This window comes from Astyanax mexicanus, chromosome 12, assembly GCF_023375975.1.
Source record: "Astyanax mexicanus isolate ESR-SI-001 chromosome 12, AstMex3_surface, whole genome shotgun sequence".
Classification (NCBI taxonomy): Eukaryota; Metazoa; Chordata; class Actinopteri; order Characiformes; family Acestrorhamphidae; genus Astyanax; species Astyanax mexicanus.
In genome coordinates this window covers 11,202,358-11,222,548 of record NC_064419.1, presented here as the reverse complement: position 1 = coordinate 11,222,548, position 20,191 = coordinate 11,202,358, and the positions used below count along the sequence as shown (strand labels likewise).

The following is a 20,191-nucleotide window of genomic DNA, read 5'->3' as shown; positions in this document are numbered from 1 at the left end:
TGTGCTTTTCTCAGACTTCCTCTTAGAAAATTACAGGGCTGAATTACCTACGGTTTGCTGGTAATTTTAGTCCTGTCCAGATGCACGTCTCTGAATTTCTTCACCTCACATTTAATAAAATAGCTGTTTGTCCACTGCTACGCACCGTAATTACAATTTGGGCACGTGTTTCCACAGAGATCCACATAAACACAACAGTGGAAGAGTGGAAATGAAGGATTGTGTAATGTAATGTCCACATTCTCTGGAGAAAGGGCTGCTCTTTGAGCAGTCACAGTGACTGCGGCGTCTGCTACTGTGTGCTGTGCCATTTGCGTAGCGCGCCCACGCTTGCGTAGCTTAGAGGGAGGGATCGTTGATCATCTTTTTGACTTTGAGGCTCGAGACCATGACATAATTTCGATCGATTTTGATAAAATATCAAAATTGTGACACCCCTATTACTTACACACACACACACACACACACACACACACACACACACACACACACAAGAACACACCATAGTAAACAAACTTAACTTTTACATCAACAATAAACATAATACTGAATAAAATAACAATAAAAATACGTTATGACCAAATTAAATGGCGCACCTTCACAGTGTGAACATAGATTTCATTATATTTTGAGATTTGCAGGTTTACTTTTTAAAATATTTTTTTCTATTTTCTATTACAATTACAATTATGCTTTTCAGTAATGTTCCTTATCAAACTTGAAACCTTTCTATTTAATGCTTGAATAGAAATCTTTAAGATTAAGGGGGGTAATGTCAGGCAGACAATTAACAAAATTTCTTGCCTTTTAAGGGGTTAAAGGGAATGGCACATGACACACGGATTTGTTTATTTCATGTTATGCCCAAAACATTTTTTGCACGTTTTGAGCCGTGCAAGGCATACTTTTCCCATCATTATGATAGCTAAGACACTGACATGCCTAATTTTTTTGTACTAAAATGCAATGATTTTTCTGTAAAAATGCAATGGTTTGTTGGTTTGAATATTCGCAGAAAGCGCCTCTCTGTCTCCACCTCACTGCTCTCACAGTGACCGCCCAGTCTGACCTCTCTGAGCCGCCAGGGTTTTTCATATCTGCTCGTTTCTTTGTCCAGACTGTGGTCACTGAGTCGGCACTTGAGCAGGAGCCGTGTCTGCTTTGGACCTCTGACAGTCTCTCAAGTCCAGTATGTACTCTCTCTCTTTGTGGCTCCAGCAGCATTGTAGTTTGCTGTGAGTTTGAAATTGGTTCTGCCAGGGTTGCAGATAGCTGTTCTTACTTTAAATCTGCTGCTCTTACAGTGTGTGATGAGCTGGCTGACAGACAGTGCTGTGAGTCTGCTGCCTGTTAGGACCTGTTTCAGAGTTTCAGAGCATCACAGCCAACTTTCTTTCACTTTCTCTTTCTTCCTCTGCCTCTCTCTCTCTCTCCCTTTTCCTCTGTTTTTCCACCAAAAGAACTCTGGTTCTTGAAGCAGTTCCATTCGGGCTTATATGAACTGATATTGGGGCATGTCAGTGTGTCTTTGCTATCGTAACGACAGGAAAAGTACACCTGGCACAGCTTGAAATGCATAAAAGGATGTACTAATTATCTTAATGAATCACGGGTGTGTTCTTGAAGCAGTATTCTTGAAGCAGTTCCATTCAGGCTTATACAAACTGATTTAGGGCATGTCACAGTGTCTTTGCTATCGTAACGACAGGAAAAGTACACCTGGCACAGCTTGAAATGCATAAAAGGATGTACTAATTCTCTTAATGAATCACGGGTGTGTTCTTGAAGCAGTTCCATTCGGGCTTATAAGAACTGATTTAGAGTGTGTCAGTGTGTCTTTGCTATCGTAACGACAGGAAAAGTACACCTGGCACGGTTTGAAATGCATAAAAGGATGTACTAATTCTCTTAATGAATCACGGGAGTGTTCTTGAAGCAGTTCCATTTAGGCTTATAAGAACTGTGGTGCTTTTCAGAGAATCAGCCCTCGTTTCCACTAGTTTTAGTGGAACTGTCAAAAAATCACATCTTGCGTCATCTATAGAGGGTGTTGCACAGCCGTGGTGAACAAAACTGGTCACGGTTCACGCTGAAAAACGAATGTTCCTGGTTCCTGGGACCTATTTTGTTGGTGGAAATGAGGCAAACCTCTTCAAAAATTTCAAAAAGGTTTGCAAACCAGAATGGTGCCGGGTCTATCTGTCTCTTTTTCTCGCTTATTTAGAGTCCTATCTTACACCATGTGTAAGGTGCGTTGCAAAGCTCATTGCTATCTTACACCCCACCAACAGTCTATTATCTAGTCTTGAGCCTGCATCATGTAAATAGCAAAAGTACATTCGAATATATCTATGCTGATGGGTGTGGTGGTCTGGAAGTGAGGCAACAGAAAACACAAGTGCTCTACTGATTGATTAGAACCCTGACAAGAATGTGCTGCAGTGTACGAACCCTGCAACCTTTTATATAAACAATAAACAGAATACTAAATAAAATAACATTGCTATTCCTGTAACTGATCTCCTTGTGCATCTTCACAGCGTGAATGAGCAGAAAATGAGTTTCCTCTGCTAAGAAGCGCAGAAGCTCTGCACTGTTAAAATAGCAATTTGACAAAGTCAGAGCCCACCAGGTTCTTAAAGGGAATGGCAAGTGACATGTTGATTGGTTTATTTCACGTTATACCCAAAACACTCTTGTGAATAATTAAGATAATAAGTGCATGCTTTTGAATACTTCAAGCCACACAAGGTGTACTTTTCCCAGCGTTACGATAACAAAGACACACTGACACGCCCTAAATCAAGCTGCACAGTGACAGTTTGAATGTACATCGCCAAAAAAGGTCCGCATTCTTTCTTATTTCCCTTTGTTTATAAACACAGCAACACACTGTTTATCCGTCTCTTTCTTCCATTGTCTATCTTTCTTTCATTTCCTTCTTCCTATCTCTCTTTTTCTTCCTTTCTGTTCTGTTCCATCCCTCTCTCTTCCTCTCACAGATGCACACACAGAGGTAATAGGATCGGTGTCTCTGAGGCCGAGAGTGGAAGTTATTACTCTGATTGCTCCTGACGAGACATCACAGAGGGAGAAAAGTGGGAGGGAGGGAGGATGTTGGGGGCAGAGAAGGACAGAATGACAGGGAGGTGGAGAGAAGGAGGGAAACATAGACTGAAATGTGAAACCTATCCTCTTGTTCCCAGTTGAGAGCCTTTGACCAGTCAAGTAAAATTACTCTGCTTCCAGTAACAAAGCTTCAGACTTAAAGTGGCAGTAGCAGCGTGACAGTGCTCCTTTTATTAGCTTCTTCTTTTACTACTGAATTGTGTTAAATTCTATTAAAAGGACTTGATCTACAAAACACTGTAATGTAAAGTGAAGGAGATAATATAAATGATGACAAATAAAATGTAAAATGTGGGTGGTAATGAAAACATAATAGAGTAATAAAATAAAATAGGTCAGCTGGGATGAGCTACTAGAAGTCTTTGTAATGCTAATTAATTCAGTAATTCTGTATTTTTTTTTTTATCATTTTATTTCTATTTTTATCCCATTTTCTCCCAATTTACAAGGCCAATTGCCCAACTCACTCATTAGGACTCCCCCTATCACCAGTGATGCCCCAACACCATGAGGGTGAAGACTAGCATATGCCTCCTTCTATATATGTGACGTCAGCCACTACCACTTTTTTGAATTGCTACTCGGTTCCGATACATCAGCTCACAGACGCCTCATGATGATTGATATCACCCTTTGGAGTGATGTGGGGAGAGAGCACTATTTACCCACCCAGAGAGAGCAAGGCCAATTATACTCTCTCAGGGCTCTGGTAGCCAATGGCAAGCTACATGAACAGGATTCAAACGATCAAATTTCCATTGATCTCCTGATCATAGTGGCAGGACCTTAGTCTGCTGGACTCAGAGCCCATATGTAATTCAGTAGTTCTTAAAAATCCTTACTAATTAATAAGCGTTTCCCAAAACCTTGATTACTAAAGTAACAGTGCTTTGTTTTCAAGCGGGTTTCACTTTGGAATTTTTAACCAACATTTTTTACTGCTTTTGGAATTCTTTTTTTTTTTAAGCCTGGTTTAGCGTTCTTTAGGTAAGCTGTCAAGCTATGCACGCTGAATTAGCTTGTGTCAGTGTATCTTTATTATTGTAATGACGGGAAAAGTAGACCCTTTGTCGCTCAACATGCGCAAAAGGCATTTACTATTTTTTTTTTATCTCTTTATCATGGGTGTGTTTTGGGTGCAACATAAAACAAGCAATCAATGTGTCACTTGCCATTCCTTTTGAGAGCTAGGTGCTCTCTGACTTTGGCAGATTGCTATTTTAGGGGTGCAGCTACAGTACCTGGATGTGTCCATTACTTCTCAGTGGAGGAAATTGACCTGCTTGTTCACGTTCGTTCATTTTGTTGATTCTATTGTTGATGTAAATGTTGGGTTTGTGCAGTGCTGCATGTCCATAATTTTTGACAATTCACTGCCAAGATAGCAATGAACATCTGACTGTTGACAGTCTAACTGTTGACTATCATGCACATACATGCATCTCTATTTAAAAGCAAAGCGTATAGGCTGACAATTTGTATTGTTTTTCATTGATTATTTTATTTTAATTGCATTTTGAAAAGGGATTAATTTTTGAGATTTATAAAATCCAGTAACAAAACAGCACAATTTAACAACCAGCTTACATCAAACAACCTTTTTGTGAGGCATCTGGCTTATCCGAAATAACAAAGTCATTAAACAGCATCCCAGCATGCAAGAAAATTACAAACTAAATCCTGCAGGCAAAAGGAAGGAACCTGTTTTTTTCAGGCAGTACATAGTTTTTTACATTACGTATAGTATGAGCCTTATGCATTATTATTATTATTTTTCCAGTTCCTTCATTTGGCCTCGTTCTGAAACCCCTTATAAACCTGGACCACTTTAAGGCAGCCAGCCAGCATCCCCAGGCAATCAGAGCCTCTGAGAGGCAGGGAAATAAGGAGCTGGGAAAGAGGCAGACACAAACAGCTAAGCCGCTGATTTAGTTGAACATGTATGAATTAAATTTGCATACATTTGTACTTAAAGTAGCCTGATTCTCAGAGACAGCCATTTAGTGCTCCACTTCCCTGTCTCAGGACTGGCGATGAGCTGGTGACGGTGTAGCCAGGTTCACAATCAGAATGCTTTTAGCTAGAACAGAACAGAATAACTGTAAACTGACTCATTCCTTTAGCTTCCTTTTAGCGAGCTGTCCTGACGTGAGACTTAAATCGCAGTGGGTTGAGCTCAGTTAGGCTTCTTTTCAGTACCTGAGAAACGGAGGGGAAAATAAGTGGAGAGAACTTGCCAAACGGAGGAGGTATGTGTGTTCCGGTGTCTGAAAGAATGCTCCCGCTGACTGGAACATTAGGGAAGGATTTTCTTACTTACTTTCTCCTCCGTTTCTTGTCTCCTACCAAAGGATTTCAATAGATCTCGTTTAAAATTGAGCTACTTTTCAGTAGACCACTTTTAGAGCTCTTGCTATTTAAAGTTGTGGGTACACTAGACATTTTTTTCTAAAGTCACAGCAGATTCTAAAAAGACTGGGTTGTCTCACACTTCCCCATTGAGTTTTCCTGATTTTTATGGTGAATAAAAAATGCCCACTGCAGATTTAATGACTAGATATTATACACTGCATGGCTTCAGCTAAGGTTTCACTTTGGACTTTTTTTCACAAAATCTTTTACTGCATACTTTTTACTGGATACTTTGTGTTTGGTCCAGATTTTAGCGATCTTTAGGCGAGCCTTCAATTTAGTGCTGCACACTTATTTAAGGTCTGTCAGTGTGTCTTTGCTATCGTAACGACAAGAAAAGTACACCTTGTGTGGCTGAAAATGAGCAGAAGGCATTTACTAATTTTTTTATCTCCTAATCATGAGTGTGTTTTGGGTGCAACATGAAATAAATCCGTCAGCGTTTCACTTGCCATTCCCTTTGAGAGCTAGGTAAGCTCTGACTTTGGCGGATTGCTATTTCAGGGGTGCAGCTACCTGGAATTGTCCCAACACTTCTCAGCGAAGAAAACCGACCTGCTCGTTCAAGCTTGTTCATTCTGTTTATTGATTTTTATTATAAATAAAAAAATCCCACTGCAGACTAAGTGACTAGATATCATACCTTGCACGACTCCAGCTAAGCTAAGCTGAATGCGCCTCAATATGTTGTTTACTGTAACGACTCGAGGTGGTTTTAATTGAAGCTGTATTGAAAAGTAAAGTTCTCAGAGGGACATCTGTGAAAGATATTTTACACTTCTACTCAATGAAAAAACAGGAGAACCAGTGAGTTTTTTAGTTTTTTTCAGTCATAACACACATAACATTGCGTTCAGGAGCTCCTCCATTTCCACTCGCTGTTGTTGATCTCCGTGGAAACGTGCGCCCAAAGTGTAATTACGGTGCGTGGCGGTGGACAAATAGCTATATTATTAAATGTGAAAGGATAAAACTAAGAGCTGTGCGTCTGGAAAGGGACTAACATTACTAAACAATCATGGGATTCAGTGAAAAACAGATGGTTATTCAGTCTGTAATTTTCTTAGAGAACGTCTGAGAAAAACACATACATGGTCGTTCCGGATTGGAAAAAAATCACAGAGGACCCCCATAAAAGAGAAAATTATCCCAGGCCCCCCTGAGAAAATAATCACATTCAGATTTCGTAACATCACACAGTTTCTAAACGTTTCAAATCTTTTTGCATATTTTGCTTTGCGCCTAAGTCTCAGCGGCTGACCTAAGATCAGAATGTTTTGGCCCAAAATATTTCTAAATAAGAGTTGAAAAATCTGATCTCAGAAATGTGTTTGTCGTCAACACACGACAACATTGCCACACTCTAAAAGAGATCCAAAGCATTGTTCCATTTTTTTATGGAGAAAAACTACACACACTTTACAGTTCTTTTATTGCTTATAATTTATCAAACCGTTAGCCAGCATTTGTGAAATGATCTGCTGTTTAGGATCATTTTGAACTTGAAGGTATACAGTTAAAGTAAACAGCTTGATTTAGTGTGTGTCAGTGTGTCTTTGCTATCATAACGAAGAGAAAAGTACGCCTTACACGGCTCAGAAAGTCTAAAAGACATATTAACACATTCTCTTAAGCAAGCTTGGGTGTGTTGTCAGCATAACGTGAAATAAACCAATCAGTCTGTCACTTGCCATTCCCTTTAAGAGCTAGGTGCATTCTGACTTTGGTAGATTGCTATTTTAATGGTGCAATACTTCTATGCTTCTTAGCAGAGGAAACAGATCTGTTCATTCACAGTCGTTCATTCTGTTTCTTGTTGATGTAAAAGTTTGCATAGCTACCAACATGCGTGCACTATGGGTTTGTGCACAGCTGGGTGTTCATGTGTGTGTGACATATAGATAGCAATGAACGTCGGATTATTGATATCTGTCCAGTGTGGACTCTCACCTCCATTACAAGCATGTTTATACCCCTTTCTGGGAGAGAGCGAACATTTTAGAACAATCCACAATCCATAGGTAATCTTCTAAATTTTAGGGTGGACAGTTCTCCTAAAATAAGTTAAAAGGATTAACTGTGGACACAAGAGGAAGCTGTCTGAAAGGGATGTTCGGGTGCTAACCCGGATTGTATCCAAAAAAACATAAAACCACGGCTGCCCAAATCAAGGCAGTGTAGATATATTTACAAGCACCGTTGCTATTTAAACAACGCATACAAACGGTGTTAAAATAAGCTAAGATAGTAATGAGCATCCCCTCTGCTCCAAAGTGACTGTAGAAGTTGCTCTCCACATTGCATCCTGACTTACTAAAGTGTTCGGCTTTACTCCTTTGACATCTCAGGCAGGTGACTGCAGGTGTTCTTATCAGTAGGTTGATGGGTAAAGTAGTCCCTGGGTATCTGTGCGTTGTTTTGATTTTCTCTTATCTTTCGAATAAGCTTGAGAAGTCATTATGCTATCTCTTTTACTCTAGCCCCAAAGGTTAGAGTGGAGCTGGTCAGATAGCACTCCTCCTCTATTCCTTACTCCCTCCTTTCCTTTTATTCTCCTTGCTTGTCCTTAGCTTTCTCTCTCTCTCTCTCTCTCTCTCTCTCTCTCTCTCCTCTTCAACTTCTTCTGACTCTTTCTTCCTTTCTTCTTATGGCTTGTGTTCTTTTTTGTTACTCTAAGTCAATAATCCGTATGCATGGATGGTTCTAACTTCCAAACCATCACTGATTGGTGGAATCTTCACACTAGACCTCAAGCAGTTTGGACTGTGTGTCTCTCCACTCTTCCTCCAGACTCTGATCTCTTGATTTGCAAATGAAATGTAAAATTTACTGATGATCAGTGATGGTTTGGAGAGACATGTCATCTGCTGGTGTTGATCCACTGTATATTATTATTAAGTCTAAAGTCAGTGCAGTTTTGTTTTCCCACAAAATCTTACAGCACTTCATGCTTCCCTCTGCTACTGACAACTTTTATGTAGATGCGGATTTCATTTTCCAGCAGGACTTGGCACACTGCCCACACTGCCAAAAGTAACAATTGGTCTTATATAATATTCTAATTTTCGGAGATATCGATTTTTGGGTTTTTAATGGCTGTAAGCCATAATCATCAACAATAAAATAAATAGAAGAAAGCTTAAAATAGATCACTCTGTGTGTAATATATCTATTTAATATTTGAGTTTCACATTTTAAACTGAATTACTAAAAATAAAGCAATTTTTCAAAGATATACTTTTTTTTGACATGCACTAGTATATATAGGTTGCAATATGCAAAAGAATTTAACACATACATTGTATGAAAACCACCAAGCTAAATGTGCTACATATACAGGAGTTGGACAATGAAACTGAAACACCTGGTTTTAGAGCACAATAATTTATTGTGGTGACGGACAGTTCTGGTGGAAACAGGAGAGTTGAGTGCACATTGAATTCTGCCGTGATTTGGGCAGCCGTGGTTTTATGTTTTTTGGATACAATCCGGGTTAGCACCCGAACATCCCTTTCAGACAGCTTCCTCTTACAGCGTCCACAGTTAATCCTGTTGTATGTGGTTGGTTCTTTTTGGTGGTATGCTGACATTACCCTGGATACCGTGGCTCTTGATACATCACAAAGACTTGCTGTCTTGGTAACAGATGCTCCAGCAAGACGTGCACCAACAATTTGTCGGTTTGTCTTTTAAACTCTGGTATTTCACCCATAATGTTGTGTGCATTGCAACATTTTCAGCAAAACTGATCTCTTACTCTGCTAATTGAACCTTCACACTCTGCTTTTACTGGTGCAATAATGTGCAATTAATGAAGATTGGCCAACAGGCTGCTCCAATTTAGCCATGAAACCTCCCACACTAAAATGATGACAAGTGTTTCAGTTTCATTGTCCAACCCCTGTAAATAAAAGCAAATAACAGTCTGTTTTAAAGCACTGATTGAAGCAGGCAGAGTCATTGAGGCAAAAGCAAAAAGAAAGAAATTAATATTTGTGCATTACTTTTTTTTCTTTAATTATGACTTAGTCTCATCAAGAGTAGCAGGGACAGGGTTACCTGTTACAAACCAAAATTTAGCTCAAAACATCCAATTAAAACTTTCCTGAAGAACTTCTGTAGGAGAATTATGTCGGAGAGCCACAAAACAACAAACAATGCCTGCAGCACTGAATTAGGCCAGTTCCCATTCCTCATTATAATTCAGAAACGGGATAATCAATTATTGGGCTTATGTAAAAAGGAACAACCTAAACTGCTGTTCTGCCACCGCAGTGCTGTTAGAAGGTCCTGAAACTTCAGGAAAGTGCAGCAGACTCTGTCTAATGGACTAAAGAGTTTCACACCAGTGATGCTGTTTTTATTCTGCGTTAAAAAAAAGCCTCTGAAATAATTAAAATCATTTATGAGGACTTTATTCCACATTTGCTGTTCTCTTCTAGACTTCACACTGGATGTTGAAACACTGCTGTGAATCTGAGTCATTTGTTTTTCAGTATCTGCCGATATCGAGTCCCACTTTGTCAGTGCAGTAAAAAAAAAAAAAAAAAAAAAAAAAAAAATATATATATATATATATATATATATATATATATATATATATATAAATATATATATATATATATATATATATATATATATATATATATATATATATATATTCCAATAATATTTAATTAATATTGAAACAAAGGAATGGCTCTGTGTGCATATCTACAGTATATAATGAGTTTCAAATCTTTAACTGAATTACTGAAATAAAGCAACTGTTCAATGATATTTAATTTTTTTGAGATGTACTAATATACATAGAATGCAACGTACAAAAGAATATAACACAAACATTTTATGATGACCTACGACCTAGACATCTAAATGTGCTACATATAGATAGAAGCAAAAAACACTCTGTACTAGAGCACTGGTTAAAGCAGGCAGGATCATTAAGGCAATACCAAAAAGAAAGAAAATAATTAAGATTTGTGCTCTTACCCTGCTAATTGAAGCTTCACACTCTGCTCTTACTGGTGCAGTAATGTGTAATTAATGAAGATTGGCCACCAGGCTGCTCCAATTTAGCCATGAAACATCCCACACTGGGATGACAGGTGTTTCAGTTTTATTGTCCAACCCCTGTATGTTGCATATACGTGTACATGCGTTTGCAGAGTATATACATTCTAGAATGTATAAAAGCTAAAACCAGCACAACTATTTGACTGCTAGCTCCACCACTTTACGAGAGAAAGTGCCGTTTAAAAATACTTGTATATCATTTTATTCCACAATCAAGAATGTGAACAGGTCAGGTCTCCTCTTATTTCTGTCTCTCTCTCTCTATCTATCTTCCTCTCTCTCTCTCATATATATACATGCAGACAGGCACATGTCCAATAGAAGGTGTCTCTGCACATGTTAATAGGACGTGGAACAGAGATGTAATGAGAAATGCCTAGAGAAATTTAATTAATAATCATTTGCTTTCTGGCTGCATCCCACATGTATAAGCACCCAATAGAAAACCCAGTGCCAGAGATGTGCCGTGTGATAGTGATGCTGATGTTGCTTGTTTGTGTGTGTGTGTGTGTGAGAGAAAGAGAGAGAGAGATAGAGAGAGAGAGAGAGAGAGAGAGAGAGAGAGAGAGAGAGAGAGAGTTGGGGGTTTATTTTGATAAAACCATTCCACTGCATTCCTTCAGGCTGTGTTTAATAATGAGACACACGGATGAGGTCCATTGGGGTCTTTAAACCCCATTACACACACACACACACGCACACACACACACACACACACACACACACACACACACACACACACACACAAACACACACAGCCTTACATTCTCTCACACATATACACTCCACAAACAGCCTGCAAGGGGAATAGTCTGGAAAGGGAGTTTTGTTAATCTACTCTAAACAACAATGACATTTTAGGTTGTAACTTTTTTTAATTTCATTGCTTTCTTTTATACCAGAACTTGGAGCAGCATCAGTGTAATTGCGAGTTCCTCCGAGCTGCTTGCAGTCCTAAGAACTAACACGCTCTTTTGTCTTTTTATTTTGCAGCATTTCCGCGAACACCTCGACAAGTTGTTTGCTAAAGGTATCGGGATGCTGGATGTGGCTCTAACTGAAGCCTTTGAGCTGCTCACTGACGTGAGTACACACACACACACACACACTAGAGCTTAGATTCTCTGCTTGAACCCGACCTGACCCGAGGAACGTCCCAAAATCGAGATTTCCCACCACATTTCTCGGGCCGGGTCGGGTCGGGTCGGGCTCCAGAAAATAGTCCGAGATGTAGGCATCTGTTTTCTAATTCTAACGAAATAGCGAAAACTGAAAGTGAAAAAACATTTGTGTTAACGGTAATTAAAGAGTCAGATTCAGCAGGGAGTCGGATACGGCACAGCAGCAGCAGCAGCGCGCGGCACCTTGTGGTCCGTGGCGTTAGTTCTTGTTTAAAGCTCTCGTGTTAGCCTCAAAATACGACAGAAAACACTGAGAAACTGCAGAATTATGTATGGGACTAGAATATGAGCGCGAGGGAGATGAAAGAGAAACAGGAGATACAGTGTGTGAGAACATTTACCTGTGAGTAACTCATACACCAGAACACAGAACACGCAAATCTCTCTCTTTCTCTTTCTCTCTCTCTTTTCTAATATTGATTGCTCTCTCTGATAAGATGTGTGAAAACTAATAAAAACTAGCAAGCCCACTCTAAAAACAAATTAAAACTTACTGAACTGTAGGAGAAAAAATAAAATTAAACTATAATAAAAAATTAAAAATGTTCACGTAGCTCTGTGTGCACGTGAACGCCCCCGCGTTGGACTTGTAGCACTGTGTTTAGCTGTTCTTAAAAATCATTTTAATTGAATAATAGTTCTATGCTTTTATGTTACAGTTATAATTAACATAATTCTGATCATATTTCGCTAATTTAATCAGCCCGAAAACAGACAGTTTTATGGGTCGGGTCGGGCTCGGGCTCAAAATGACAGTTTATCGGGTTGGGTCGGGTTTGTCGGGTTGGGTTGGGCTCAGGCAGAACGTGCACAGGCTCGGTCTGGGTCAGGTCGGATTTTTTGGGCCCGATCTAAGCTCTAACACACACACACACACACACACACACACACACACACACACACACAAAAACACATCCATTCTACTTCCTACAGAATCTACTTCTTTTTTACCAAAGTGCTAAAACCTAACAAATGCTTTTTTTATCTGAACATGGCATTATGTTTTGATGTTTATTCATTTTGATAATGAGTTTTTGGAGAAGACCAGAGCTCTATAAACACCACTGCGACTCCACCGAGACAATAATCTCAAATGAAGCAGAAAATTAAAAAACTTCATTCCACCATTTAAAATGATGATTAAGAGATAATGAGGGAGCTATTCAGTACATTTATTTGCATTTAGAATTCAATCACAAAACTCTGTCATCTTATCGCTGGGACTGAGAGTTTCATATTAGACCAAAATACCCTGTGAAGCATTTAGGTGCTCTTATCTTGAGTGCTCTGATGAACTTATTCTGTGCAACAGAGGAAACTCTTGCTCTTCCTTTTCTGGAGGTCCTGATGAGTGCCAGTTTCATCATTATAAGATTTTTGGATAGTCTTAGCAGTGACTGCACTTGAGGATACTTTCAAAGTTCTTAAAATTCTTCGTTTCAGATTGACTGACCTTCATTTTTTCCTAAAGTATTTTTTTCTCTTTAATAAGTTGAGTAGTTCTTGCCATTATATAGTTTTGAACGTTACTTAAGTAGGGTTTTTCACTGTATACCAACTCTACCTCTTCACAACGTTACAACTGATGCTCTCAAACACATTGGACCCTATTTTAACGATCTATAGCGCACTAGTTACGCTAGTTACGCTTTGCGCAGTTGGATTTAGGGGCGTGTCCTGTGTCTTTGGTATCTTGAGGGCGCGAAAAATACGCCTTTCGCAGCTCCAACTCCAATTAATGAATTACTATATTTAATATTTTGATACATTTGCCCTGGTGATAAGAAACGAACGCTAAAGTATAGCTTTACATTTCTGTGTATTTTAAATGTTTTAAGTTTTATATAATTGACGGACAGCCCCAGAGGCCAGGGTGACAATGTGCTTTATTTTTCAGATATAAAAGTGAATTTCAGTTAAATAATAGCAAAGTTTAAAAAAAATTATGTTCAGTCAAAGTTCTCTTCTCTTTTAATTTTCCATTTCAAAAACATTTTTGAAATTTGAGTGAGAATAAGCATCTGTTGAAATTCTTAAACAGCAGAATGTCTGCTATATTTTAAGTTACAGTTATTTAGTCTGTGTACTAAACATAAATATAAATCTTTATAACTGACAGAAACAAATATATCTAATAATAATTTATAGTTACTGTGCAGATTTTTAAGTATATTGTATTTTTATAGTTGATTGCTAAAGGTTGTGGGTAAGGTGTATTGTTCTGTGGTAAGGAAGTGATGGTATGGGTTTTTTTGGAGCGCAGGGCGCAGGGTGATCTGATCGAGTTTTGGGTGCGCGCCAGTGACAGCTGAGTTGCAATGGGTTTTTTCGCTGCCAAGATAGAAACACACCAGAAATTTACCTGAACACATGTCATCAGCGTTAATATATTCCAAAAGTCCATTGCTATTTTAAGGACACATGTGCAGGGCGTAAATATAGACTGTTGACTGGGTGTACGATGGCAACGCGCCACGCCTTGCGCGGGGTGTACGATAGGGCCCATTAAGAGGCAAGAAAGCAGTCAAAAAATGGACATCTCGTGTGTTAGCTAGCTTCCTAGCTAGCTAGTTCCTAACTAATTTGTAGTAATTTGACTGTAGTAAAATGCCCTGTAGTTCGTCTAACTACAGTTCTCCTCATAGGCTTCACTGAACTATCTGTCCTGTTAAAAAACATGGGCACAGCATCCTTCTTCAACTTTCACATTCAAGCCAGAACTTACTTTTGTGTCCATGTTAATCTGTATTATCAAATCAGATATAAAATTTATCTTAACACGACCGCTAAATGCCAAATACAGTTCAGCTTAGCATGCAAGTGTACACTACACTTGTAAGATCATGATCCCCATGGTAGGATATTAACTAGCTAGCTAGCAAAGCAGGCTACTCTGAAGAGCTATGGCTTGAATAACATTACCCGCCCACTCGTATAGACGTTAAACCGAGAAAATAAGCAGTTCAGGGTTCAGAGTTAATCCAGTCATAGCCTGAGAATCAGCTTTAGCTAGCTTGCTGTCTCTTTGCTAACATTCATCCGGTTAGACTGGCTGGCTGAGTAATATTCATTTAGCTAGCCTTAGCTAGCTAGCTATCTAGCACAGTAACACACATATCTTAAATTATTTAAATTAATTTCTACAGATTTTGTGAATCTATTCACAGTGAAGTACAGGATCTTTGGGAAAACTGTGGAAGGTCTGACTTTTTTTTTTTTTAAGTGCATTTGGCAACGCAGCAGTGAGGCGGCATTGCTAGTACTCAGTGGTCCAGCGCTACTTCCGTATCCAACACCCTCGTTTTGGTAGACAGACGTTTTGGTCTACCTGTTAAATGAAAGCCATTACAGGTGACTCTACCTCACTTTAGTATTAATATACAATTCAGGAAATTTTTAAATAGTCCTGACTATACTATATATATATATACACACAATTTTGGACTGTCCAAAATAAGTTATTTTATTTCTTTCTTTATTTATTTCTTTATTTTGCAAACTGTAGCTTGGCCATTCTTTTCTCTCCTGTTAAAAGGCATTTTTAGTATAATAGAAACAGTTACTCAAACAAAAGCAAGATGAACTAATTTTTAAGACCAATGATTTTGAAATAAACAGTAAAAAAGCAAGTGCCTCAATACTTTTGTCCATATAACTTATGTTTGTCTTGTATTCAGGTCTCATGTTCCTTCTATATGGCCATTCTTATGATTGCTTATATGTCGCTAAGGAAGAGATCACACCTGCTATAGTTTTCCAGTACAGCTGATGTCTAAAGTAACAGGTTTACAGAATATTAAGTGTATGCTATTTTTCACTTTCAGTAAGTGTGTATCAAGTGCGTGATTATTACCTTCATAAAAATGCAACAGCTTCCAGTAAAAACGCTATGCTGGAATTAAACACTAGTGCTTCAAGCCAAATCTCTTGGTAATCATATTCTGTAATTAACATATCAATAAAATGACAGACTTAAGCTTGGCTGGCATTTGTGTAAATATATTTGAAGCATAACGGCAGCCTAATTTTTTTTACCACTACAGCGATACACTGTCAGAAAAGACTTGGCTTGTGTTCATCAGTAAATATAAGCTGGTGAAATATGTTTCCACACCGGCAACAGCCTCCGGTATAAGTTAAGTCTGTTGTACACAGAACAGAAAATCCAAGATGGTTTTGGCATCAAAATTAAGTTTGCTAAACATAGCATGCTTTTTGTTTGGTGGGGGGGGTTGGTGGTGATATTTTACCTTTAGGAGAAACAGATGAACTTAATCGCTTAAAAAAACAAACAAACAAACAAACAAATAAACAAGAAAACCATAGACCAAAGGAACCCAGTCCTGGTTCTTGAGATCTGCCACACTGTAGAGTTCAGATCCAATCAGATCTGCCTCTAATGTTTAGTAGTTGGTTTCTGCTCCTAATTAACTGATTACCTGCATTAAAGGCAGCTGTCTTAAATTGTCACCTGTGTACAAGACTCCGGTCCACAGACTCAATTATTTCAATAAATCAATCAGACTCTAACCTCTACAACATGGACAAGCTTTTTAAGGATGTCAGGGACAAGATCATAGACCTGCACAAGGCTGGAATGGGCTACAAAACCATAAGTAAGACGATGTATGAGAAGGAGACAATTGTTAGCTATCCTTGATCATGAGGAAGGTGAGAGATCAGCCTAAAACTACATGGGGGTAACTTGTTAATGATCTCAAGGCAGCTGGAACCACAGTCACCAAGAAAATCATTGGTAACACATTAGGCTGTAATGGATTCAAATCCTGCAGTGCCCACATGGTCCTCCTGCTCAAGAAGGCACATATGCAGGCCCATCTGAATTTTTCCAATGAACACCAGGATGATTCTGAGAGTGATTGTGAGAAGGTTCTGTAGTCAGATGAGACAAAAAATGAACCTGTCATGCATAGAGGTGGGGACATTGTTTTTTGGAGGTGTTTTTCTGCTAAGGACACAGGACTATTTCCCACATCAAATGGAGCCATGTACTGTAAAACCCTGAGTGACAACCTCCTTCCATTCGCCAGGACATTAAAATAGGATTGTGGCTGGGTCTTCCAGCACGACAATGACCTAAAACACAAAGGCAAAAAAAGTAGTGGCTTAAAACGAAGCACATTAAGTTCATGGAGCAGTCTAGCCAGTCTCCTGACCTTAATCTCTTAAAAAAAAACTTATGGAGGGAGCTAAAGATCTGAAAGCCTCAAAATCGTATTCATTGCAACAGCATCTGTGTAATGGCTGTTATCTTGTGAGTGAGGTTGAATGATTGAACGATCATTTCTACAGGCATTTGGGATTCCTTGAATGAATGGATGAGTGAATGGATGGATGGATAGATGCATGGATAAATACATGGATAGATAAATGGGTAGTTGGATGAATGGTTAATCAGTCCAATAAGGGCCAGCTGGGACCGACCCAGGGTGTGTGTCCTGGTGTGGGGCAGACCCACAGTTTTTCCACCTCCTCAAATCATAATAGATAATAGTTACTTAGTTACTTTATGGATTACTTGATTTTAAAAGTAAATAAGTTACTTTATTAGTTACTTTCAGCAGCTGCAGACACCACCTCCCGCCGCCTTAACATAAAAACTATAACCAGTTTTGCCAATACTGCCTTTACTGGAAAATGCATTTTTAACAGCAACAATGTATCTCTAGACATTTAAAGTTGAACTATTTCCTGAAAAAATAAGTTTTTTTTAAATAAAAATAAAAGACCATTTCTCTTGCATTAACTTAACATAATTTTTTTTTTATAAAAAATAAAATATGGTCTTTCTTGATTTCACTTAACATGAATACTTGTTTTTATAAAAAAAAATATATATATAAAAAAAGTCTTTCTTGACCTGACATATTTAAGATTGAAAAACTGAACATTGAACCTGTTGTTCTCTGCAGGGCAGCAAGGAGTGGTTTTATAAAACAGTCCAGACCCAGACGTTGTCCAATGCGGACCCAAACCGATAAACTACTGAAAAGGATTTAATTTTGACAGTGTTCATTTAAAGCGTCAGAACTTTTCTTGTCTTTACGGTATACGCGCACTGCGGCACAGTAAACTCACAGACCAATCACGTGTGGTGTAAAATCTTCAAACACTCTCCTTGGCCAATCAGATCTGTGCAGACCGCTGCCCTGGCTAGTGAATTGGGACGCGGCCGGGAAAAAAACGCCGTTATAAAGAGATAGGGAGCCCGAGAACTGGCGGGAAAACGAGAACGGGTGGAAACTAAAGACACCGAGCGCAAGAGAGAGAGAGAGAGAGAGACAGGGGAGAAATGTAAAGTTAAGAGTGAAACAGGGGAGTGCGGTTAGTAAACCAATGGTTGTACCTCATTAACAGAAGGGAGACACGTGTGATTGGGGGAAAGCGGAGGGGGGGATGGGGAATGGAGCGGTGTGCGTGTGTGTGTGTGTGTGTGTGTGAGTGAGGTGGAGAGAGAGAGAGAGTAACACACAGTGACTTGGATAAGTAACTTTAATCTGATTACTGGATTGGAAATAGTAACGCGTTAGATTACTCGTTACTGAAAAAAGGGTCAGATTAGAGTAACGCGTTACTAAGTAACAAGTTACTGACATCACTGGTCTTTACACACATTAAAATACCACTGTCATCCCGTTTTCAGTACTTTTGGGGTGTCTGTTCTGTACTGGTTCTGTGGAATGAGGCTGCTATCTTGTGCAGCAACAGATGGGCTACAGTCACTAATTACACAACTACATACACATTGCGTCTTTACGATAGTTTACCCAATAAACTGACATATATTGACAGCTGCTGTGTAAAACAAATATCTCTGTAATTAATGAAGCCATCATGTGACCTGTCTTCCAATAAAGCAAATCAGACCAGGGACAGTAATGAGTTTATTAGCTTCCTTATTTAATTACTTAATTATTTAAGTGTCCATACTCAGCGCATTTCAATTAGGATTGTGAAACATATATGCATTGAACAGCTGGTGTTGAATTAACATTGAAATGAGTGGCATTCAAACATTAATTCAATTACCAAATGTTTGATCACCGTTTTTTTTAGACTGCACAGTTAAAGGCAGGGGAATATAAATCACAGTGCTTATTAAATGTTGCTTGATGCTCTGTATTGTATGTGCAGAAAGCAGCTGCAGTACAGTGGATCTGAGGTTTTAAACATAATAGGTAGGATTAGGAGGAACGAGTGAAGTGTAGTCCTTCAGTATTAAAAAATAGACTAATTACACAGACAGTAATTACTTATATACTCACAGCTGAGGAAAATGTGCTTTTGTGGCATCAAAATGTGCTGTCAACATCCTCTTCTTTTGATGAGATAGCTGAGGACTTACAGAAGAAAGCCTGTACTTTTAAACCCTCAAACAGAGAAAAGCATTGTTCTGTAATAAATCACATATTTTCAGAATTATATAAAAAAAAAGATTGCCTTTATACACTCATCCTCAAAAAAAAATGTTCCGCCCATAAGGAATCAACTGACTGGATTAAAACATGGTGGATGCCAGACTCAGAATGGCAGTGTAATCCGGATGGATGGATGGATGGATGGATGGATGGATGGATGGATGGTTAATCAGTCCAACAAGCCCAGTTTCTTTTATCTTGGTGAAGACAGTTAACGAATGGATGGATGGATGGATGGATGGATGGATGGATGGATGGATGGATGGAAGGAGTCCAATACAGCCCAGCCAAGACCAACCGGGGCTTGGACCTTTAGTGATGAGTCCTTTTTTTTATCTTGATAGAGACAGCCAACAAATCTGTGTGTAGATCTCAGCAGATATAGATAGACAAATAGATGGATGGATAGATGGATAGAGTCCAATGAGGTCCAGCATGGACCGACCAAGGCTGTGCCCTAGCATGGTGCAGACCTTTAATGATGAGTCCTGATTTTATCTTGGTAAAGCCAACAAATCTGTGTGTAGAGCTCAGCAGATAGATATAGATAGATGGATGGATGAATGGATGGATGGATGGAGTCCAAGAAGCTCCAACTGGGACCGACTGAGGCTGTGTGTATTAGCATGGTGCAGACCTTTAGTGATGAGTCCTGATTTTATCTTGGTAAAGCCAACAAATCTGTGTGTAGAGCTCAGCAGATAGATATAGATAGAGGGATGGATGAATGGATGGATGGATGGATGGATGGATGGATGGATGGAGTCCAAGAAGCTCCAGCTGGGACCGACTGAGGCTGTGTGTACTAGCATGGTGCAGACCTTTAGTGATGAGTCCTGATTTCATCTTGATGGAGACAGCCAAAAAAATATATGTGTAGAGCTCATCAAATAGAGATAGATAGATGGATGGAGGGATGGATGGTTATTCAGTCCAATGTGGCCCAACTGGGAC

The 20,191-nt window shown here is 39.0% G+C and overlaps 1 protein-coding gene across 1 annotated transcript in view; it reads left to right on the top strand.

Moving 5' to 3' along the window:
- Positions 1-20,191, top strand: part of cacna2d3a (calcium channel, voltage-dependent, alpha 2/delta subunit 3a) — a 413,801-nt gene that overhangs the window by 201,391 nt on the left and 192,219 nt on the right. The window contains exon 10 of the mRNA XM_049485574.1: positions 11,611-11,700. Within this exon, the coding sequence (XP_049341531.1) occupies positions 11,611-11,700 (90 nt within the window). The remainder of the gene's footprint in view (positions 1-11,610; positions 11,701-20,191) is intronic.